At 33.3% G+C, this 24365-nt stretch overlaps 3 protein-coding genes and 1 long non-coding RNA gene across 4 annotated transcripts in view; 3 read left to right on the top strand and 1 right to left on the bottom strand.

The window, feature by feature from the left end:
* Nucleotides 1–2044, bottom strand: part of LOC105112314 (uncharacterized) — a 10237-nt gene extending 8193 nt beyond the window's left edge. Inside the window, exon 1 of the long non-coding RNA XR_839725.1 lies at nucleotides 1974–2044. This is a non-coding gene — a long non-coding RNA (uncharacterized LOC105112314). The remainder of the gene's footprint in view (nucleotides 1–1973) is intronic.
* Nucleotides 1–6067, top strand: part of EMB1379 (embryo defective 1379) — a 9122-nt gene extending 3055 nt beyond the window's left edge. The window contains exons 2-8 of the mRNA XM_011007995.1: nucleotides 134–141; nucleotides 1978–2141; nucleotides 2342–2538; nucleotides 3439–3519; nucleotides 4790–5029; nucleotides 5483–5560; nucleotides 5653–6067. Coding sequence (XP_011006297.1) covers nucleotides 2027–2141; nucleotides 2342–2538; nucleotides 3439–3519; nucleotides 4790–5029; nucleotides 5483–5560; nucleotides 5653–5895 — 954 coding nt within the window. The 5' untranslated portion in view covers nucleotides 134–141; nucleotides 1978–2026 and the 3' untranslated portion in view covers nucleotides 5896–6067. The remainder of the gene's footprint in view (nucleotides 1–133; nucleotides 142–1977; nucleotides 2142–2341; nucleotides 2539–3438; nucleotides 3520–4789; nucleotides 5030–5482; nucleotides 5561–5652) is intronic.
* A 1080-nt stretch (nucleotides 6068–7147) lies between these two features.
* LOC105112297 (probable apyrase 6) lies at nucleotides 7148–14162 on the top strand. Its single transcript, XM_011007963.1, has 8 exons — nucleotides 7148–7975; nucleotides 8263–8375; nucleotides 9046–9153; nucleotides 9610–9664; nucleotides 10482–10640; nucleotides 11394–11491; nucleotides 13004–13200; nucleotides 13743–14162. The coding sequence occupies exons 1-8, from the start codon at nucleotides 7348–7350 to the stop codon at nucleotides 14011–14013; spliced, it is 1629 nt and encodes a 542-aa protein (XP_011006265.1). The 5' UTR covers nucleotides 7148–7347; the 3' UTR covers nucleotides 14014–14162.
* Nucleotides 14163–16384: 2222 nt separating this feature from the next.
* On the top strand, nucleotides 16385–21712 carry LOC105112304 (T-complex protein 1 subunit eta-like). Its single transcript, XM_011007976.1, has 14 exons — nucleotides 16385–16562; nucleotides 16670–16930; nucleotides 17447–17572; nucleotides 17651–17854; nucleotides 18269–18438; nucleotides 18593–18728; nucleotides 19243–19359; nucleotides 19481–19600; nucleotides 19684–19782; nucleotides 19871–19960; nucleotides 20513–20600; nucleotides 20675–20763; nucleotides 20877–20951; nucleotides 21298–21712. The coding sequence occupies exons 1-14, from the start codon at nucleotides 16548–16550 to the stop codon at nucleotides 21391–21393; spliced, it is 1686 nt and encodes a 561-aa protein (XP_011006278.1). The 5' UTR covers nucleotides 16385–16547; the 3' UTR covers nucleotides 21394–21712.
* Nucleotides 21713–24365: the final 2653 nt, after the last annotated feature.

Raw genomic sequence — 24365 nt, 5'->3', positions numbered from 1 at the left:
GCCGACACGGTCAAAACCCGGAATCTGGGCTTGAGACCGGGCTGACCACCAGGCCGGGTTTAAAAACTATGGGTCCAACCTCAGTTTTTACATGGTCGATGTCAAATAAAAATGTGGTTTGAGATTACCAAACATCAAAATCCTATTTTTATTGTAAATCACAACCGTGATGCAACGGCATGATTTGCTTGTTTTTTTAAAAATAGTTTTAAAAATTATTTTATATTTATTTGTTATTAAAATAATTAATTAATAGAAAATATTTTTTTGTAAAAAAAATATTCTTTTCAATCAAAAAAATTTAATTTGGTTTCTAGAAATTTTTTTTTGGATAAAAAACATTTTTTAAAAGTTATAAAATTTTTAGAAATATTATATTATTTATTAATTATATCAAATTTAATCTTTAAAATTTTGATATATATATATATATATATATTATTTTAAATATTTAATTTTTAATTTTATCTGTTAAAATTTAATTTTTATATTAACTTTTATACTCATTTTTATAATTGTTATTTGTTTTTCTTTTATTATTTTTTTATTAAAAGATTTTATCCATTAAATTTGATCCTCGTTCTTTTAATTGTTACTTATTTTATTTGAAATAATTTATGAAATGTTAATATTATTATTTTAATTTTTTCATCTTTTATTTTTTTATTTTTTAGATTTGATCTCTATTATTTTGATTATTATTTATTTTATTTGAGATCATTTATGAAATTATTATTTTTTCAATTTTATTCTCATTTAACTTTTTAACTTGTAAGATTTGTTTCTCGTTATTTGAATAAATTTGAGAAAAATAAAATATTAATAAGTTGTTTTTCAGATTATTTTCTATGATATAACAAAATACTGAAAAGTGTTTTCCAATTTATTTTTTATTATACTATCAAATATCAAAAAATAATTTATTTTTATGAAATTTACTTTTTTAAAAAATTCTTTTTTAGCAAATAAATAGAGCCTAAATTTCCAGTCTACAACAAATATTAAAAATACATTTTTTTTTTAGCAAATAAATAGAGCCTAAATTACAAAAAGAAAGTGTTCCAGTCTACAACAAATATTAAAAATACTTAGTGTGCTACTATTCACTTTTTTACTGTAATGATTGAATTTTTCTTGCTAAAAAAACTTTGCAATTGAGGTCAATTATCTTTTTCATGTTATATATTTAGTATTAAAAGAATGATGGAAGATAAAATAATTTGTCTGAATTTTTTAAGCCATAGTATAAATACTGATTTATATACACAAAATTTTAACTTTTAAGTGGAAGTCTTTTTCTATCTTAAAAAAATATAAACAGTGCGGATATAATTATACTCATAAGAGGGAATTTACACATGTTGAGGGGTTTTTTTTTTATTAAAATAATTTAAATACCATGCAAGACTGGAAATAAATCTGACATGATGATGAAACTCAGATATTTATGCTTAACATACTGCATGTATTGAAGAGTTTTTATTTTATTCTATTTTATTAAAATAATTTAAAAACAATGTCAAGATCTACAAATGCGGGCTTGGGTTTCAAATAAGCATGATAATTAATTTTCAAAAATCTATAATTTTGAAGTTTAAAATACCTAAATCCCCCCTAATGCCCCTTTAGAACTGAAGCCGATAGTAATCCTTGTTGGTTGGTGTATTATATATTTCCATGCTAATTAATCCAACTTTTAGTGTGTATTAAAGACACATACTTGTGTTAAATAGACTCTGTTAGCTATGCTATTAAGACCCAAAATTTTTTGAGAGCATCGATATGTAGATGATTGTTATACTTATGGGCTATGTATTATCATGGGCTGACGTTTTAGTTGACAACACCTTTGGGCTCCCTTTGCTTGGCCCAAATATGTTGCCACGTGTCAAAAATGATGCTATAAATTAATCCAATATTATCAAAAATGATGATATAAACCCGCCCCCTCAAAAAAGCCGCAAACCTAAAACCCATTTTCCCGGAATCCAAACACCAAACTCTCTAGGGGTTCAGAATCGCCGAAATGGCAGTGCTCAATTGGAAGCACCACACTCTCATTCAAGCTCTAATGTCACGCGGGCCACTCACGGAAGACGAATTATTCAACATCTTCGCTGACGTCACCGGCAAAAACCCGAGTAAATACTTCGTCCCCCCCCCCCCCCCCCTCTCTATATATATATGTTTCTATCATTTTTAAGGCAAAATGGATCTCTTTTTCCGTTGAAACTGGAAAAAATTAGGAATATTTAGTTTTTGTGAAATTAGAGATTACGGTTTTTTTTAAAGAGGGACATAATTAATTTATTATTTTTTCATGGTTATTTTTTTTTTGAAGGAGGTAACAATAGAGAATTCAATGATTATTTACTGAAGATAAACAAGGAATTGTCGTGTGTTCAAATGGAGATGAGGTGTTGTAGAAACCAAAATGATGGTGGAGTGTGTTACGGACTTGTCAATACTGTTCCTGATGAGCAATCGAAGCTCGGAACGAAGTATTCTGTCCCACAGATTGCTTTATTTAAAGGCGTTGTAAGTGTCATAGTGGAATTTGATTTATTTTGGGAGACATTTATTGTTATTGTTGTTAAAAGCTTTATGATGATGGTTATGTTGCTTGTTTCCATGGGATGACTCTGTGGACCGGGAAATGATGATCCCCGTGATCATTTCACCAATGTTTGTGGAATATGTGTTTTGGGAGTTGTTTTTGTTGGGGATTCTCTGTGGCTGATTTGTAGTTCGTATGCAAAAATGGGAATGTAAGGTGCGAGTGTTGGCTTGGGTATGATGAGGTTTTCATAAGAAATGGATTAGTTTGAGTATATTAGGCAATGACTAATAAGTACGTAATATTGAATCTTTAATGAGATTTCAATTCTCTAAGATACACCTTTGAATGCATTGAGTTATCCTCTTTATTAAATGCCATGCTGCCACATATCTAAGCCTGATGTTTGGAGTTACTGTTTGGCAGCTTAACTTTCCCTTTCAGCAGTGAAGGCATGTAATATGGAATGAGAAAAGGAAACCCATGCTGTGGATTCTGTATTCCATAGCATACTGAAAATAAAATTAAAAAATCACACATATAAGCTCCCTTATTCTCAGATTCTTGTGTGTGTGTGTGTTTGCTTTTCAAAAGCCAACTGTTTTTGTGATCTAGAAATGAATCGTGCTGGTCCACTGGTTTTGCCAGATTGTGAGTGAGTAAATTTTAGGATTTGTCTCGTTTTTAATTTATTGAGCATGAGTAGCTAGTTTTGTTTCTGTTTTTTCCCCTCCATTCTTGATCATTGTATACAACTTTCTTTTCCCTGTAGTCTGTTATAAGTTGAACAACTGTGCTATTGAAGTTCTGCCTTTAATTTAATGGGATTTAGATTCATGTTGTTTATGTTATTTATTTGTTTGTTTGATTTCATTTGTCAGATAGAAGCGATAGTGCAGTATGTCACTGCCCAAGGAAGCATATCCAACATTGATGCTCTCAATATACGACTAGAGAATCAGGTCTGAAAATTTTCTCCTACCAGCACTTTTAAGTTAATCAATGAATTTGATCATAAATAAAATGATCCCACACCAAGAAAAGAAATAACATTACGAGTACATTTTTTCAACGCCAAGTGGCTTCTATTTTTACCAACAAGGACTAGAAACTTCTGGGCTATGTTGTAATTAGGAAGTTTTTTCTCTGAAACAATGGCATTTATCTCTCATCTTCTGTCAAAACATTGTGAAATATCCTTCAGAGTGATAAAAATGCTTGCCATTTTCAAGCTAGTGTAGAGTTCTGGTAGACATACATCATGTTATACCTGAGGATTTGACTAGGATCTCATTGGGGTCTCTAACTTAACACGAGACAGTTATTAGACCCTAGCATGAATACACTTTCATGGTGTTGGAATATTTTGAAACTATAATCAGTAGAACTGTGCTCTTGAAATTCACTCTGGTATCCCACTGATCTTCTGGTACGATTCTGGAGCTTGAAACCTCTTCATTTTCTTGTTTAGTCTTCATTATTCTCTGTGTTATTATATCCTTCCTGCCATTTCTAGCTGCAGTAGTAATTTGTGGTTTAAAGCCAGTGAAATTCCCTTAGCAGATGGCTTCATGCATGCTTATCTTATTTTTGTGATGGTTTTAAAACCAATCAAATTCTCATTGTGGTTTGTTTAGAAGCTTGATCTGTTTATGGAAAGGGAAACTCTGTTTGGGAAAAAAAGACTACACTCATCCTATTTGTGATTTCATCAATTCAATTTGATTTTTTCATTTTTAAAATGTATTTATTGGCCATTTGGAATTGCAGTTGGTTGCTATAGCCGAAGATGATGGCCTAAACCAATATTCCTGAGCAACAAAAATCACCATCATCTCCTTCACGGTCTCTATCTAGGCATTTCTTTTGTATTCCTCAAAAATTCCTGCCACGCATGATCTTTTTGCAGTGCTTAGCCAAATCACTCTGTAGATGAACTGTCTTATTTTACAAATTAGCGCAGTCGATGGTGTTCTTTGCTTGATGGTCAGATCACAGTTAATAAATCTTGTGACAAAAAGATTGCTGAATCCATGCACTTTCAACTTAAACTGTTGTTACAAGCAGACAAGTCTCTTGCTAGTTGTATAAAACATATTTATATCTCTTTAACCATTAGCGTGATGTCAGGAACAATGAAGAACTCTCTCCCATTTTCATTTGTACAGACGTGTGTTTTGTTTTATGCATGCATGCATGCTAATGTTCTTGGCAATCCTGGTCTCTTTCCAGGTCCAGAACGGGACAGGGTCAGAATATCAGGAAGGTCCATCTCAGATCCCTCCTGCTTTAAGGAACTTCTCCATGTCCCAAAAGGAAAAAACACTTGATGAACTTGTTCGAGACAACTGGCTTTGCCACACACCAGATGGTGCCATTGGACTTGGTGCTAGATCCTACCTTGATTTGCGAAGTTGGTTCAATAGTTCTGGTATACCTTCATGTGAGGTGTGCAATGAAGCTGGAGTAAAGGTTTTGTTTCTTCAACCCTCCTGTGCATTCTATGCTATTTAATCTGCTTTTATGTTATGAATTCAACTTAGATTCTTTTCAGTTGTTATCCTCGAGGGAAATCCAACTTAAGTGGATGATGTCAATTGGATACAAGTTAGAAGATTGTTCGACAATGCTTCTTACATTTGTTAGATGACCTTCTTGATTGGAGACTAAACTACATCACACATATATAGATTGAAAAAGAAAATAGAGAATCATGTGCATCATTTCAAAGTATTTGTAATGGTCAATTACCTCCAGATAACTGCAATAATGCTATGGAGTTTTAGTCTTAAAAGCCTATCCTATGAACTAAACAACTGACTAATGGTCGCAATTTTTTTTCTCTATATAATTAGGCCTCAGCTATTGGAATGTTGTTTGTTGCTCCTATTAGATCCAATGATTTATTCGCATTCTTTTTGACAGGGAAAAGTGTGTCAAAATGAAGGATGTACAGCTCGAATTCATCATCACTGCCTGGAGAAGAAAATTTCGCATAGCAGGGTATTAGTGTTGATGAATCTATTGTCTTGATATCAACAATTGACAGATAGTCACTTTTACTTCGTGAAGTCACTAATATAAAGATTTTACAGGGTGAAATAGTCTGTCCAAGCTGTGGCATTCAATGGCATCGCGGAGTGGCCAAAACTGAGGTCATAGAGGAAGAGCGTGACCTAAATGGGCATATTCAAAGCCAGCTGCCAGCAGGATCCAAAAGGAAGAGGCTGAGAGCCGACACAAATATCCCAGCAGCAGCTTTTGGATGTGTTTCCTCTCAGGGTTCCCAGTCCGGTTCTAGTAGAAGGATTACCCGGGCTTCCGCCCGATTAAGTTAAAATTTGTCGATATCTATCCTGATCAGAAGATCAACTGAAAAATAGCTGTATATTTTGCAAAAGGAATTGCATTTCTTTCTTGGCTATTCTTTCATGGAACAATGGCTGTTAATATTAATTTAACTTTTATTGTACAACTCGATTTTTAAGAATTGGAATGTAAGATTCCAAGTCATACAAAGGTTGTTTCCATGGTTACAGAATTTTGAACTTTAGCCTGCATTGCTTTTCACGTTTAACATTGACTTCTGATCATTGAAGCAAAGTTGAAGCCTGCATTAACATCTTCTCCTAGCACATCTTTTATGTCGAAGCTATAGACATGTCTGAATATTTGATTCCTGAAGAGAGGTGGAGTTATGGATTAAAACCCTGTTCAAACAACTGGGCGTGTAGAAATTACATTAAAATTAAAACAAGTAATAAAAGAGCTCAATGTATCACTATTCACTCTTTTATTGTATTATTCACTTAGATAAATTATTGCTAAAATTATTTTTACCAAATAAACTTTCTATGCATGCAGTTGAGGATATAATTGTTTTTTATTACCTTTTTACTGTGTTTATATATATATATATATATATATTCAATCCAGAACAATGATAAAATTATTTTTTATTAAAAAAACTTGTTAAACATGTAATTAGGATAAAATTATCTCTTTTATAAGATATATTTGTTATTGAAAAAATAATTAAAGATGAAATGATTTGTTCGGGTTTCTTGAGCTATAATATTAATATTAATTTGCTTTTAAGAACACAAAAATTTAATTTTTGGGTTGAAAATTTCTTATATCTTTTCAAAATAATAATAATAATAATGAACATACAACCATATTTATAAAAGAGAAAAATATACCTCAATATATTAAGGGGTCTCTCCATTTTTTATTTATTAAAATAGTTAAAATTATAAATATCATGTGAGTTACTTAGATTCAGCTGTTTGGGCACCTATCAGCACCCAAGTGTTTGGGTGGAGCGTGACTGATGATGTGCAAACTCTCTTTAATTATGAGCGATGTTCACCGTGAAATTACGATTAGCCTCTAAATATCTTTTCTTTATTATCATTGACTTTTTTTTTTATTTGATTGCCATATTCTTTTTATATTTCGTCTCATATTATTGTCTACTATTTAAATTAAATTATTAAATTACCTGATATTATTAGATCCATATTCAATATTAAGGTTTTTCCTTTTCTTTTTATGTAAAAAACATTGTCATCTCTATGACTTTCTTTTTTAACATTAAAAGGAAATGAGACCGGTCCGCCTCTGAGCGCGTGTTCCTAGTTGACATCCATGGGCAGTCCTGCATGCACTTCCCTTAGCTCAACCCTCACTTTCTCCCCCAAAAAATCCCACCAACAAATGTAACAAAAAAGGAAACCACAAGTCTCCCACTATTATCTCCTTTCCAAGCTCCAGAACACAAAGGTGTCATGGATTTCTCAGCCCTTCAGGCCAGACCTTCCACAGCGGCCTACTTCCCACTCCACCGGACCCAATTACACCCACGCATGCACTCTTTCTCTTCGCCCTACCCACCACAGCAACAAAGCACCAAATCCCAAAAAACCCACAAATTGTTAGCCCTTTTAGCCACCCTTTTGACCATCCCTTTCCTTTTTTACCTTTTTTCTACTGCCCGAAAGATCCACCATTCCTCCAAATTTTCCAACCCTAATACCCGTTTTTTTAGTGTTGTTATTGATTCGGGCCGGGCCGCGTGTAGAGTCCGGGTCTATCAGTTGTTGGGGGAGGGGAATTTAGGTTTTAGTAATGGGCAGTTGCCATTGGTTACTGGGTCAATGAAGGTGAGGCCTGGATTGGCTGGGTTTGCGGAGGACCCGGATAATGCGGGTGGGTTGATTGAGGGCTTGGTTGAGTTTGCAAAAAAGAGAGTTCCGAGGAGGGACTGGGGGAATGCCGGGGTGCAGTTGATGGTTAGGGGTGAGGAAATGGTGGGGTTGGAAGGGAAGTTGAAAGAGAGGATTCTGGAGGTGTGTAGGAAGGTTTTGAGAGGGTCTGGGCTTGCATTTAAGGACGAATGGGCGCGTGTTATTGAAGGTTCGTGATAACGTGTTTGGCTTTATTTTGATTGTTTGTGGTGTTATGAATATAATTTGATCTGGGTTTTTAATAATGAGGGGTGTTTAAGTTAGATATGTTGATATCCGGCACTATAACTTGATTGTGTTAACTAGTAAATGAAATAGTTATGAGCGAAAAGTGGTCTCATTTGCTATGTGATGATTTGTTTAATTTAGGCAGATGATGTGGTTAACTTAATTGTGTTTAAGTTTTTATTGAGTGGTGTTGATTTGAATGACATGTTGATGTGTTCTTCGATACAGAAGAAGAAAGGGGTGTTTATTCCTGGGTTGCTGTTAACTATGTTCATGGAACCATGGGAAGTGAACCTCACAAAACTACTGGGATGGTTGAGCTTGGTGGCAATTCTTTGCAGGTTCTTTTCTTGCCTCTTTTTTATGCTTGTAATTTCTGTCTACATAGGTCAATGAAGTTATGGAAATAGCATGTTGACATTGGCATTTTGTAGCATTAAACTCACTATAAAAACAGTACATGATTTACAATTGGTAAGATATGGTTTGAACTTAGTAGAGTCAGATTGAATGAAGAAATGAGAAAAACAGAAGGGGAAAGGACTGAAAAATATGGGCAGAAAGGAGGATTTTGTTGTGCAATATTATAAAATAGATGCCATGCCAAATACCATGAACCTCGATGGTGGTTGGTGGCTGCACCAGTACACCTTTTGTTTCAGACCTGTCAATTCAGAAAAGAGTATACATTGTAAGATGACCATGAAATCCCATTATTTGCAGCTGTTACTAGTCCATTTTATGCTAGCCAGAAAATTAGTTTGTGAAAATATTCGAACAAAAAGCAGTCAATAATGGGTTTATGTTAGGTACAAGTGAGTAGATTTATGGATTTAAGTGGCTAGTGATTCATGATAACTTTAGTGCCCTTGTTTACCTGGTCTGCTGGATAATTTTTTCACAGTTATAGAGGAATGATAATAACATCACACCAGAATATGTGCACTAGGACTTTGTTTGGATAAATGCTATTCTCAACAAGAATTTGAACAGTGTGACTAATAAATGCAGATTACATTTGCCTCAAGAGAAGCAGCACAAGTGCAATCTTCACGAAGGATAAAACTGGCTGGAGTTGCTTACAACCTTCAGGCACAAAGCTTACCAAAATTTGGCCAGGTGTTTCCCATATGTATTACTTTGTTGCTGATCAAAGTGTCAAATGTTCATCTCCTTTTGTTTTCCAGTCATCTTTCTGACTGATGCATGCTCTAAAATAACAAATTGACATTTCTGCTAGAAACAACTGTGGACAAAGTTTCTTACACTTTTGCTCTTGCAAGATTGAAATAGACATTATCTGCTGTCAGTTTAAGACTTTGTTTGGGATAGGGGTTTTCAAGTTGAAGGGAAGGAATGTTTTGCTTGGGAGCTCTTTTTCCCTGAAAAAATAGGAGACTGAAGGGCTTAGGAGGGTTTATTGTCTTAGGATGGAATTGGACCATATTGTCTGTGTTCATTTGTGCTTTTTTGTTATCTGCATTCTGCAACAACTTTGCATTGGTTTTTGGTGTTTCGAAAGTAGTAGTGTTGAAGAAGTTGCCTAACTAGGGAGGGCCCATTGTTTCTGTACAGGACACAGCATGGGAATCACTGCATGAATGGCACAGCTCTAGAGATATGAGTTCATGTAAGTTTCTACACCGACCTTTTCTTTAGATGAAGGCTGAGTTTAGTGGGCTTCAAAATTGAATAAGAATATCAAAGTTACAAAACAAAAAAATAGATTGGAATATAGATCGAATAAAAGAATTTATATATGAATAATCTTAAAATAAATGTGATAACATAGAATAAAGTCTGATTTGGATTGTGATTGCCAATTTAAAAGATTTATTACTCATGAGCTGTGGCAATCACACCTATCAAAGCAACTAAAAGAATTATTGAAATGAATTCAAATGGAAGAAAAACAATCTGTTGATAAATGAATTCCAATTTGTTGACCATTACTTGCCAAATCTTGCTCTGTAATCTGGTTTGCTCTTGTAGTCCAAATAATCCCATACCATGTTGTGTCGGGAATAATAGTAATTAGTAAAACAAAAGGACTTGCATTGCTGCTCGTACCATATTTTGCAGTTGCTTTTGTTACCCCCCTAACAATTTATTCCTTTTGTTCTCAAAGCAAAAAATGGGCCCTGCTGTTGTCTTTGACATGATTAACAGTTGTTGTGGAAATACTTTTAAAGCTGTAACTATGTTTAAAGAAGAGTGTTGCAGATAATTTTGTGGGTTTGAGCAGTACATTTTCCATTCAACATCGAAGAGGAAAGACTTTACATTAAATCATGTGGCCATGTATTGCAAATTTTACTCTTGTTGGTAATATATTGTATGTGAGTCAATCTAGTGAAAAACATTGATGCATCGTTGATGTTCTAATTTCAGATTTGAAAAATGTCATTGAATCACCTATCATAGCAAGTAAAATTATATTTGTGCAGCATCGGTTCATAGGGATGGGTTTGTTGGTAACCCTTGCATTCCCAAAGGATATGAGATGGCATATAATATAAGTGACCCAAAGCTTCTGCTGTCTCATGGAGCTGGAAACTTTACTGCATGCAGGATTGAAGTTCTGGCATTGTTGAAGAGCAGACAAGGTATCTTGTTCTCTTTTATCTTGATGGATTTTTGTGCTGTTTGTATAATTTGATTGTGTTCTTTGTATTGTTTGATCTGTGCTTTATAACAATTCCTAAACAGAAATTATTCATATTACTTGAGCATTTTGGCATTTGGAATAGGCAAGAAATATGTATATTGTACATAGGCCATGTTAGTATTATTGCAAATATGTGATATTAAAAATGACAACTATCTCTGCTGTTGTTGAATGGACTTTCAGACTAATAGGCCAAGCAAAATTGCAGGGCGAGTTTGCTTGGTAGTCAAAATATGCTTCAAAATTGAACTACTCAACATCCCAGTACACTGTTTGTGCTCCCTAACTGGATCAGCTATTATAAACCTTTAACTTAATTACCTTGCTGCTGAGACAAACTGCAATTTCTATTTTTATTCTGATAAACAAAGTTGTCTAAATACTAGAAGTACTGAGCTTCTAATCGTGCTCTTGTTATCTAGTATCAAAATATTGGGCATAAAACCCCATGTAACTTCACATGGACTGCATTCCTTGTAGTTTATCTCCTCTCTGCTCCCTGTACTCTCTCAATCATGCATATTTGCCATTGCTGCAACACGTTCATGGTCTAATAGATTTATTTATTGATGGTCGATATTTTCCTTGGATGAACTGTTTAATGCCTTCGAAAGCCTTTTGATTCTTTAATTTAAAAGAAAATAAAGAATTACTTTGTAATAATTCCTTTTTCAATGTTTTATTTATGCAGAGAAATGCTTGCATCCTCCCTGTAACATTGTCTCCCCTTTTTTCATGGAGCTACAAAGCAAGCCTGTTTCTCAAAACAACGTGTTCTATGCTTCCGAGGTTTGTGAATAACGGCATGAGTTGAAATTAAGGGCAACTTTTTTGTTACATAATTCGACATGCATGTCATATGTGGACGTTCGTATACTGTGCTTGTAACCATGTTTATGTTTCTGTGATATGGTTGGAGTTGAAAAGAATAAAGATAGTTTCTCAAAATGGGATTGAAAAAGTCTTAGAGATAAGTCACACCACTGCTGAATAATATCTTTACTTCACCACTCATGGAATCCACCTAAGAGATAAGAAAATTTACTAAAAATACTTCATAGAGTTCTATATTTCATAAACTTAACTTATTCAGTACACGCTGAAAGTAGACAAAAATAAGCTAGGAACATCTCTCCAAGAATAGGAAAAGCCATCTTGACCAGCTTTAATGTTTGGAACAAACCTCCAAACATAGAAAACCCAAATAGAATTAGAAAAAAAAAACATAATAGACACTTAGGAACCCCAAGCAGACTTGAATGTAACTTTAAACTAATTGGATTTCACCAATTTGGCTGCAAGATGCAACCAGGTCCATATCCACAACTTGGGCTGAAAACTCTTCCATTGTGGGCTGAATACTCAAAGCTTTTTGGTCTGGATTTGAACTTGATCTACCACTTTCACTCTGTCTCTCTCTCTGTTTTTTTTTTCTTCCAGTTTTTTCTTACAAAAATGGTGAGAGGTTGAGTAGATTGTAACTATTCTGGCTTGGCTTTATCTTATTAGTGCCATATTTATTATTTATTAGAACTGAGAGCTTGACAGGAGGGGCCTACATGGCATGGTTGTTCTGCCTCTGCTTCTTTAGGTCTGACCAATCCATTAGTTGCTGCACCTACCATGAAAGGCACAGTGGAAGGAAGCTAGTGCTCTAGGATTGCTAGCTTATTCCAGCTTCCAACTATATTCAATAGAGAATCCAATCCATAATCTTTATCCCCCAACCGATCAACTTGGCAATGAAGCATTGCCACTATATCACTAGCTGTTTGCTGGTTTCCTGGTGTCATAGCATTGCTGATAGCATTACTGTTGATTTTTTAGCCAAGAAGTAGTGAAACAGCACATTGACTTTAATTAGCTAGACTAAGAATGCAAATGGTAGCAAAGCAAATGCTACCAAGCTTTGCTAATATTCTAAGTCGTCTTTGCTATGGTGGAGGCACTGTTATAAAATACTCCTGAGTGTGAGTTTATGTGCCTGAATGAGTGTAGACATTTCAACAGCATGTTGCTCAATTGACTTAATTTTCTTTGGTCAAATAACTATATGAAAAGGATATAATATTAACAAACAAAGTTTTAGATAGAAAACTGTAAGATCATATGTTAACTTGAAGTCGCAGGAAAGGAAAAAATCTCTAAATTGTACTTGAATATGTATTAGGAAATTTTCTGCACTCGTTATTGCCATTTACTATGCTTCTTAATACAGTGCAGACATCCTACACCTTTTTTCTCCTATAAGCTGCTCTGGTTGTTGCCTTTTCTTACCTGCAAGTACTAAACCTTGTACAGTTTTTTGGGCTGGTTCCTAGGGTTTCTTTGTTTGAATTAGAGGCAGCTGGGAAACACTACTGTGAAGATGACTGGGATAAACTGAAAGACCAGCATAATGGCATCGATGATTTGGATTTGTTGAGATATTGTTTCTCTTCTGCCTACATGTTAGCTCTGCTGCACGACAGCCTTGGAGTATCAATGAATGATAAAAGGTACTATTGCTTTCCTTGCACCTTAGGCAAGTGTCAATCTTCTCCTTGTGTTCTTTTGTGAAACTTGCATGTAATTCATCCTGGCCTTGGTTGATGGTTGGGGGGGTTTTGCAGCCTTGGTTCTTCTAGCAACCTTGTTTCAATACGTGGGAAAACCATCATGTGTTGAAAATGGGAGCAAGTTGGACATGGTAAAAGTTTGTAGGTCAAAACCGTATGCACTCAAGTATTACCTTGCAATCTTGAGGAGTCTTGGTCGTTTATGACCAGCCACTGGTATAACCAAACTTTTCATTTGAGCTGCAAATAATGTGTCTTGGTCTGAATTAGTAAACTGGTCTTCTAATGTCTTAATGTGCGAGACTCTGAACATGCAGTTCTATGTGCATGCATGAGCCTATGTTTGTGGGTGGACAGCATGAATGTTTCCGAGGTTTTCACTGTCTTAGAGAAAACAATCTTTCTTCAGCATGTTATCTATGATATCCAGTTGAATTTTTTTTAACCTGGTATTGAAATAACAATTTCTTTTCTCCCTGTAGGATTGGATTTGCAAATAATACTGAAAGTGTTCCTTTTGACTGGACTCTTGGTGCTTTGATCTTTCAATCAATGCTGGAGCCCCTTGAATCGGAAATCAATAACCTTGATGAGATTGTTGGAGATGAGTCAGTGACGTATTTCTCATTATTTGCTGTTCTTTTAATAGCATTGCTCGCAGCATTTTTTGTATTACAATTGCGAAAACCACAGTTGAAAACAATATATGACCTAGAAAAGGGCCGTTATATAGTCACTCGTGTGCCCAGATAATTTTTCCCCCCACCCAATGTTCTTGTTCATGCAAGAATAATTTGTAAATTCTGCTGTATCTTACTGAATTCTATCAATAATGTCTTAATTCATGCACGAGAGAGCTGAATTATGGAATGAACAGCAAGGGGATCCCAAATTTTATAGTGCAGACGAGTATGTTACAATCAACATAAATTTGCAGAAGATTACTGTTGTAAAAGTAAATGCTGAGGTCTGAAGATTACATCTTGCCATCAATTTGTTTGAAAGCAAGCAATGCTTGCTTGCAGTGTTGTTTTCAGAATGCGGAGGGCTTGTATCCATGCTTCTTACTTGATGGAATTGATGTGAAAAATCTCAGATTGTCTTAACTAAGAAAAAAAATAATTATTTTAAATAATTCAATCATATTAGGCTTGGACATAAAAATAATAATATCCAATTATGTTCAGATGTTATTTAAATAATTATTTTAAATTCAAATTCGGATAGGAATATCCAATTATGATATTCACTGCCACGCCTGTTTGCAGGAATGCTTGGCATTTTACCAAACGCTTTTTGACGAAATTATTTTTATTTAACCCTACTTGTAAATGTGTCTCGTTAATGCAGTGGTCTCTAGAGTTATAACATGGCTTATGCAAAGTACTTATATTTCAAATTTTATGTCCAAACCTAACAGAGGGGCCGATATATTTTTTCCAAACTAAACTTTCCTTACCTAATTGTATTTTTTAGAACTACTAGATTTAATGGAGGCATCACAAATTATTTTTGAAAAATCACTTTTTAAATTTTTTTGTGTTTGTTTGTCATGAGAAAAATTGATCAATAAAAAATATTTTTTATCAATAAAAAATACTTTTCAGTAAAAAAAAATTAGCTTGATTTTCAGAAAAGTGTTTTTTTTTAATTGTGTTTGTTTTCTGAAAAGTGATTTCTAAAAAATCACTTTCTAAACTTTTTTGTGTTTGTTTGTTGTTAGAAAAGTTAGTCAACAAAAAACACTTTTCGGTAAAAAAAAATTTGGCTTGGTTTTCAGGAAAGTGTTTTCTTGAAAAATTTGGGTAGAACACTCTCTAAAAATTGTGAAAAATTTAGAAATATCATTATTTGCTGATTATATCAAATTTGATCGTTAAACTTTTGATTGCTATATATATATTTTGTTTTGAATATTTATTTTTCAATTTCATCTCTTAAAATTTAATTTTTATATTAACTTTGGTTTTTATTTTTATAATTGTTATTTGCTTTTTTCTTATTATTTTTTTATTGAAATTTTTTATCTATCAAATTTGGTCCTCATTCTTTTAATTGTTATTTTATTTTATTTAAAATAATTTATGAAATGTTTATTATTATTATTTTAATTTCTTCATCTTTTATTTTTTTATTTTTTTATTTGATCTCTATTATTTTGATTATTATTTATTTTATTTGAGATAATTTATGAAATTATATTTTTTTTTTAATTTCATTCCCATTTAACTATTTAATTTGTAGGATTTGTTCTTTATTATTTTGATAAACTTGAGAAAAATAAAATATTAATAAGTTATTTTCTAGCTCATTTTCCATGACATAACCAAATATTAAAAACTGTTTTCCAACTTATTTTCTATTATACTACCAAACATCAGAAAGTAATTTATTTTTCAAAAAGAAACTACTTTCCAACAAACAAACTGGGCCGTAGGGTTATTTATTTTTATTAAAAAATAATTAAACTGATTTTTAAAAAAAAAAAGCCAAAACCAAACTGAAATTGGTTCCATCTAGCCGGTTTTGGTTTGTTTTTTGAGACAAAAACCCGTTCAAACCGGTTTGGTTGATTTTGGCTTGATTTTTTCAGTTTGGTTCTGTTTTTTCGGTTTGGTTTGATTTTTAAAAAATTTTAATTAATTTTTTCAATTTTTTTTTTTGATTTTCTCAATTTAGTTAATTTTTCAATTTTTTTCTCACCTCAATGTACAAAAAACTGTAATAATCCAAGGACTAAAAATGCCATTAAACCTTAAAAGACTTACTTCAAATCGTGTGCACAGAATTTACAGAATTCATGGACGGAAAATGAACAGCGACTCAAATTTAACAATAAAAGCTACTTAGGGATTCAATCGATATTATTTCCATACATGAGGGACGTGTTTGGAGTTTTTCAATTTTATAACTTTTTTTTTAAATTAACTTGAGTATCCAAGCAGCTTGTGTGTACTGTAACTAATCCTACAAATCTTAAAATTAACGATGTAAACCTTCAATCGCCATAACATGTACAACTAAAAACTTAAATTTAAAATTATATAAAAAAAAATTCTTTTAATTCTAAATTTTTATCACTTAACCACCTAAAAAGTTAATTTTATAACTTTTTAACCCAGATAGAGGGAGAGAGAGAGGAAGATAGAAGCTAGAAACAACCAGAAAATTAAAAGGGAAAAAAAAAAATACACTAAAAAAACACATACAAAACCCTAGCTCCCCCCTCCCTCCCTCCCTCACTTCCCTCTCCCTCTCCCTCTCCCTCTCCCTCTGCATCTGCAACAATGGCAGCCATGATGGTAAGCGATCAATTTTTCTGTATTCTAACATGTAATCAGTAACTGAGTAACTAACTAACTGAGTGACTGAACTGACCGACTCTGTTTGTGTTTTGAAACGAGAGCAGCAACCGCAGATCATACTGCTGAAAGAAGGAACCGACACTTCGCAAGGGAAAGCGCAGTTAGTAAGCAACATAAACGCGTGCACGGCGGTGGCGGATGTAGTGAGGACGACGTTAGGACCTCGTGGTATGGATAAATTGATCCACGACGATAAAGGAAATGTCACCATTTCTAATGACGGCGCCACGATTATGAAATTGCTCGACATTATTCATCCTGCTTCTAAGATCCTCGTTGATATCGCCAAGTCTCAGGACTCTGAGGTAATCAAGTAATTAATTTATATTTTAAAGTTTTGTTGATTTTTTTTGGAAATTTTTGCTCTTATTTTTTTTAATTTCTTTAGATAATGGAGATTGAAATGTAGTGTTTTTTTTCCCTCAGGGTTTTGTGGTTGAAAAAGTGGCTATTTTTTTTTAATGTTTTGTATGTCGTTTGAATTGATTGTTAATGTGATTTTTCGAGTGAATGTGATACTGGAATGTAAAATAGGATGAGGCGACTCGTGTTTTTGGCTGTAGGAAGATTATTTTGTTGGAGAATTAGAGGGGGAGTACTGTTTTTTTTTTGAATGAGAAATTGGGAAGGTTAAGGAGGGTGCCAGAGGAGTTTTTTTTTGTGGAAATTTATTGTGTTTGCTAATAGGAGAGAGATTTTTCAAACATGTTTCCTTACTATATATTAGAAGCTTACTTTTTTGGAAACTCCAGGAGCTTTGGATTTATGGGCTGTTTATTGTTGAGGATTAACGTTAAACCATTTCTTTTGTTATGCTGCAGGTTGGCGATGGAACTACTACTGTAGTTCTACTTGCAGGGGAGTTTTTGAAAGAGGCTAAACCTTTTGTAGAGGAAGGAGTCCACCCACAAAACTTAATACGTAGTTATAGAACTGCATGCAATTTGGTACGTGATTGTTATATTTGTGGTTGACATGTTAGGACTTGCTTTCTGGCATCTTAAATATTGAAAATGATGTTATAGGCAATTGAGAAGGTCAAAGAACTAGCTGTTAGCATAGAGGGTAAAAGTCTAGAGGAAAAGAAAAGTTTATTGGCTAAATGTGCTGCTACAACACTATCATCAAAACTTATTGGTGGTGAGAAGGAGTTCTTTGCATCAGTGGTCGTGGATGCTGTGATTGCAATTGGGAATGATGACAGGCTAAATATGATAGGAATAAAGAAGGTAAACCTTAATGCTTTTGTATTTTTTCTTCCTATATTGTTTTGTCTCATTCTTCATGATTCTGCGATAAGTGGCAGTTTTATAAATAGCTTCAAGACATAGAATTTAGGAAATCATGTGGGTTTGATTTTGAAATGTTGTTGAGGACATTTTATGATGAGAATCTGTGGTGTTCATAGTCATGTGGGCGTTATAATGTTTAAGGCAGTTTGGAAACATGAGATCCTGGACCTGCACACAGAAATCTCCATTTTTTTTTGTAATGTATTTGTTCATCATCTCAAAAGTTCTCTCAGATTCTGAGCTGCTGGCTCCATAATGAAAAATGAAAAATTCTGAACTTGCAAATTTTCTGTTGCTAGTGAAAAAAAAAAATTGATCTCCTTGAGTGAACATTTGTGTTTGCCCCCATAGGTCCCAGGTGGTACTATGCGAGATTCATTTCTGGTTAATGGTGTTGCCTTTAAAAAGACGTTTTCTTATGCGGGGTTTGAACAACAACCAAAGAAGTTTGTGAATCCCAAGATACTCTTACTCAACATTGAGTTGGAGCTGAAATCTGAGAAAGAAAATGCTGAGATAAGGTAGGATTCGTTTATTGTTTTTTTTTTTTTTTAAAATTAAACTATACATTCTTATTAAGAACTCTCCACTATTTTGGGATCTAGGCTTAGTTGTTGATATTTTTTTTGAGAGCTGATGATTGAAACTCCCAATGCTACTTTTCATATGCTGTAGGCTGTCAGATCCATCTCAGTACCAGTCCATTGTTGATGCGGAATGGAATATCATTTATGACAAGTTGGATAAATGTGTGCAAAGTGGGGCAAAAGTGGTTCTTTCACGCCTTGCAATCGGTGATCTGGCAACGCAGGTGGGTGCCTTTTGTTTCGTAAATGCTCTGATCTATTTCTGAGATTTTGAACTTCTGATTCTATTCTGAAAATGCATGGCCAGTATATCCTCTTATGTTTTGGTTAATTTTTTAGTTGGTAGTCATTTTTGTATAAGCCTTTTTTGGTCTTTCTGGTCATAAAACTTTTTCCCCATCAATATTGCATGCTTTTTTTTTTAAAAAAAAACAAAAACTATTTATATTCTAACATGGTTGGTGTAACCACCTTATAAATTGCAGATTATGTCTACTTGAATTCTCTTATTTTCACAAACATGTGCAAGAAAGTTCTGTATGATTTCATATGTTAGTCTCATAGGATTGAACAATATACTTCTTTTTGATGATATTGATCGATAGTTCAACATATGGAATATTGAAGAATGATGTGACTATTTAGCTGTATGGCTATGTATCTTGCTGAAAACTCTTATTTCTTCTATTTGTTTAGGATTAATAATGGCATATTAATTAGATACCCTGTCTATAACAGTATTTTGCTGATCGAGATATATTCTGTGCTGGTCGTGTAAGTGAAGAAGATCTGCAAAGAGTTTCTGCGGCAACTGGTGGAACTGTACAGACAACTGTCAACAACATAATTGATGAGGTCTTGCGATATCTTGATTTGGAAAAATCTGTTAAAAGTTTTAATCGATACAGTATATGCTTGTTAACATTTTCTTTTCTTCATTCAATTTTTTAATTCTTGTCTGTTGTTTGGCCTAAAGGTTCTTGGGACTTGTGAGATTTTTGAGGAAAAGCAAGTTGGAAATGAGAGGTTTAATATTTTCAGTGGATGCCCTTCTGGAAGGACAGCCACCATTGTTCTTCGTGGTGGAGCTGACCAGGTAGGGAACTGTTGATATTATGGGTACCTGTGGTGCATTGGTTCTATTCTGACTCTGGTTTTCCATTATACTGTCATTATCAGTTCATTGAGGAGGCTGAACGGAGTTTACATGATGCAATCATGATAGTCAGAAGAGCTATGAAGAACTCAACTGTTGTTGCTGGTGGTGGTGCTATAGATGTATGAATCCTATTATGAGTGATGCATCATGATTATAATATTCAGAGACATTGTGTTTGGTAGTGACAACCTGTGATTTGCATGGCAGATGGAAATAAGTCGGTACTTGAGGCAGCATGCTCGCACTATAGCTGGGAAGTCTCAACTGTTTATCAACTCTTACGCAAAAGCGCTTGAGGTAATTAGCTAGTAGTGTGGTAATATTAAATATTCAACCTTTGTGGCATGGGCTACATGCATGTGGTTTCACAATTGTGAAAGTGACCATCTTTATTATGATCTACCAATCTTGATTTGCTAGGAATCAATTTTTCAAGCTTGCTTAGTTTATATTAAAAATGTTTGAAAGATTATGTATTTTACCTGCTATTGCACTGGTGAAAAGCCACATCATAATGTTTTCCCATATTTCTAATACAATACTTTGTTAGCCCCTCTCCTATGACGTCATTTGTCCCTGTGTTTCTGTGCTTGGTTGAAAAGTAACTAAAAAATGTAGCACAGCTGATTCCAACTCCCAATATTGAGCATTCCATGCAAATGTTTTCCCTCCAGAGCCCCCACCTAAAGTAGAGTTGATGCGAGAGTTAGCTAGTCTATCACTCCCTGGTGAACAAAATGAGAGGTGTAGGACCTTTTTTTTGTATTGGTGTTGCTCCACAAAACATTTTAGATTAAAGTATGGGCTTGGATTATAAACTTAACAAGGTATACTGCACTCATGTTGCAGGTTATCCCACGACAACTATGTGATAATGCCGGGTTTGATGCAACTGATGTGCTGAACAAACTAAGGCAGAAACATGCACTTCCATCTGGTAGGTCTTTAACTTGTTGGAATTGCCTTTTGAAACATGTTTTATATGTCATTGCTTGAATGCTTTTATTACAGGTGAGGGTGCACCATATGGAGTGGATATCAACACCGGTGGAATTGCAGATTCATTTTCAAACTTTGTTTGGGAGCCTTCAGTTGTGAAGGTGCATGTCTATCTTCAACAATTTGATTATGAATACTGATTATCGATGAATTACACTGTTGCCCTTTTCATTTGTGCCTACTGACTTGTATGTGATTTAAATCCTCGACCCAGATCAATGCTATAAATGCTGCTACGGAGGCTGCTTGTCTTATTTTAAGTGTGGATGAGACAGTAAAGAATCCCAAGGTAAAGTTAATACCTACTTTGCGTTGGTTTGAAATGAAATATTATTTTTAGTTCCTTGGATAATGGTGGTTTGCTTCTTTGTATGAAAATTGCCACACTTATTTTAGCTAATACATGTACTGTGGTTGTCGAAGTACTAGTGAAATATGCTACAACATAGTGCATATTAAGATATTCTTGTCACTATGCATTCAAAAAAGTGTTTTAAATGTTCGTATTAATGGTCCTATCAGATCATAATGTGGAGCTTGTGCCAAGTTAAATCGGATCTGAAAATAACATGAACCTCTCTATCATGCATTGCTGTTTTTAAGCTGATTGTTTCCCATCATATATGATGTTGCAGTCTGAAAGCGCCCAGGGAGAAGCTGCTGCAAGTGCTATGGGTGGACGTGGGGGAGGTGGTTTCCGTGGCCGTGGACGGGGGATGCGAAGACGTTGAGCTCACCAAATAGCAATTTTCTTGGGAGTGTAGGTGGATTAGTCAAACTTTTGTCTACTTGATTTCAGTTTATTATGGGTTTCAAGTTGATGTTCAATCTTGATGTCTGGGATTTTGAACCCGAGTGGCCTTTTCTGTCTAGCTTCTTTCTGGATTATGGCAGCAGGTTATTTTTCCAGCCTGCCCTACCCCCTTGTCTGTAGGAGATCTTTTTTGAAATTTTAGTTTCCTTTATTTCAGAAGAAATGGTAGAAGGCAATATCACTCGCTCTTTTTTTACCCTTTTTTATTTAACGCAATTTCTTGCGCTCTCCGTTAATTTCATTTGTAACCTAATAGATTGTGTGAAGATTCCTCATCCTACTTAATGTCTCCTATATTTTTTTTATAAAATACATTTGCATGCATTCTTTCATATAAGATATTAAAACTTTGATCTTCTTGAGTCAGCCTTTGTGATCCGGGATTTGGCTGCTCTACAGTAGGTTTAATAACTATGGTTTATAGTTGAGTTTGAGGACGGGTTTCACTTGTTTGTGGTTGAAAAATATTTTTTTAAAAAATTAAAATTGAAATTATTTTATTTTTTGTTTTAAATTAATATTTTTAGGTATGTTTAGATTTTTTTATGTATTAATATTAAAAATAATTTTAAAAAAATTAAAAATATTATTTTAATATATTTTAAAATTAAAAATATTTTAAAAAACAATAACAATTATATTTTTAAAACATGTGGTGGATTTTGTAGTCATGAGGATGTAGAGTATGTTTAGGAATTATAATTATTTTTTAAAGTATTTTTTATTTAAAAAAAGTATGTTAATAATATTTTTTTATTTTTTATAAATTATTTTTAAGATTAATATATTTAAATAATTTGAAAATATTAAAAATATATCAATTTAAAATAAAAAATTCAAATTTTTTTAAAATATTTTTGAAAAGTATTAATATATTAATTTAAAATAAAAAAATTAAAATTTTTTCAAAAGTATTTTTACGGTTTCCAATGAGTGGCTTGGGTTGGTCATGTAAAAAAAGAAAGAAGAAGATAGCAAACTCTTGGTTACAAAGACTTCGAGCAGCTTCGAAAAATGATGTGTGTGTATAATTCAACATCCTTGTTGTATCAACATCAAAGCAGGCCATAAAACTCAAGATAGGTCAGCATCCAAGTGTCTCAATAAATACCCAATTGCATGAGGGGGCTCTCATGCTCTTAAAAATCTTTAATTAGCCTCTCGAAATGTTCACATAACAACCCGCGGCATCGGGCGGGCAATTCACCTGGTCCAAGCTGTACCAAATAGTGGGGAGATAGGGCACAGAAGGTTGGTGACATAGGCGAGGGAAAAGAAAGATGGAGCCAATGGAATGGCATTGGACGGAGAATATGACAGAGCCGAGATGGGTTCTTCGTTGGCGTTGAAATGCGTGGAGAAAGACACAGATGCAAGCCCCACCATGAGCAAAGTCGTCGATGCTTCTGCACCATGAGAATAACTGTAAGCAGGGATGTGAATGTGTATCGTTTCGACTTAGTTTTGACAATATATATTTATATTTTTTATTTATTATCCATAGATTGATACGGTCTAAAAAAACTCATTAAATCATGTAATTTAATGTCAAATCCATTGAGTTTGGGTTGAATTCATGTCAGATAAATAAGTCATGAATTATCCATGCGTAATCATTATAGTTTGACAGTGAGTCTTCATCTTTGATCTTTCTCTTTCAATTTCTTTTTTCAAAATTGTATAATTATCAGAGGCAAGAACCTGCTTCCTTCCCTTCTTTTCCCAGCTCGACATTTCCAAATGGTTTCTCTTTAGTCACATCCTGTGTGCGAGGAAATGGCGTTTCCCTTGTAAACTTTTGAAAACAAAATTTAAGCGTGCTAAGATTTTATTTTATACCAAGTCATATTTAAAACATTCTAGTTGTATAAGTAAAAAAGTAATAATATTTTATAATAAATAATTTATTTTGATAATAATAAAAAAATTATTATCTTAGAGTGCTTAATATGTAAGAACTATTTTTATTTTAATTTAGTATAATTAATTTTATTATTGGTATACATGTTAAGATTTTTTATTTTATATTAAGTTTGAATATATGCTTAGCATGCATGCTAATATTTTATTATTATTTTTGTATTGAAAACATGTTTGTTTTTAGTTATATTTTTATATACTTATAGTTTTAAATATGTATAAACTCTAGGTTTTTATTAGATATTTTTCATTTAGCATGTCATTTTTGTTATTATAAACTTGGTATTTTTACTGTCAGTCTAATACATACACACACAATCAAACTTTTATTTATATATCTTACTCAATTAGATAAGAATATAATCCAATTAAATTGTATAAATGATTTATCAGTTGTTTTTATAAATTAGTGAGACATAGCATACTTAATAAAAGATCTGGTGGTCGTGTTAAATTAGTATAATGATTAAAAAAAATTATAATTTTTTATTTAATTGTTAAATAACTCGAATTTTTCAACAAGGTTCAAGATACTCTATTCCTTATAAAATACACATTATTGCCTTTCTCACCACCACAAGTCCTCAAATTAGGCTACAAGGATCTTATTGTGCCAATATTATTTATTTTCATGAATTTTATGTTTAGTTTTGGATTTTATGCTATATTTCCTTTATGTTTCATGATTTTAATTTGTTATCTAGGTTGATTTTCTCATCTATTTAAAGAAATTGTAACCTCTTTAAAAGGCAAACTTTATTTGCTTTAATTTAGAGAGATAAACTGTATTTTAAAGTTCAAGCTTGCAATCTTTTTCACTCATCAAACCCATCTTTTTTTGTGATTAATTTCCCATCTTTCTAGCTTTTGTCTACATCAAACATAACTTTTGGAATGATATTTGAATTGGGTTGAAACATTGCTAGCAGTCAAGAACATGCCTAAATTAGGATTGGAAGTTGTTGATTC

The sequence above is a fragment of the Populus euphratica genome, unplaced genomic scaffold (genome assembly GCF_000495115.2).
Source record: "Populus euphratica unplaced genomic scaffold, PopEup_1.0 scaffold5.1, whole genome shotgun sequence".
Classification (NCBI taxonomy): domain Eukaryota; kingdom Viridiplantae; phylum Streptophyta; class Magnoliopsida; order Malpighiales; family Salicaceae; genus Populus; species Populus euphratica.
This window is presented reverse-complemented; position numbering and strand designations above follow the sequence as displayed.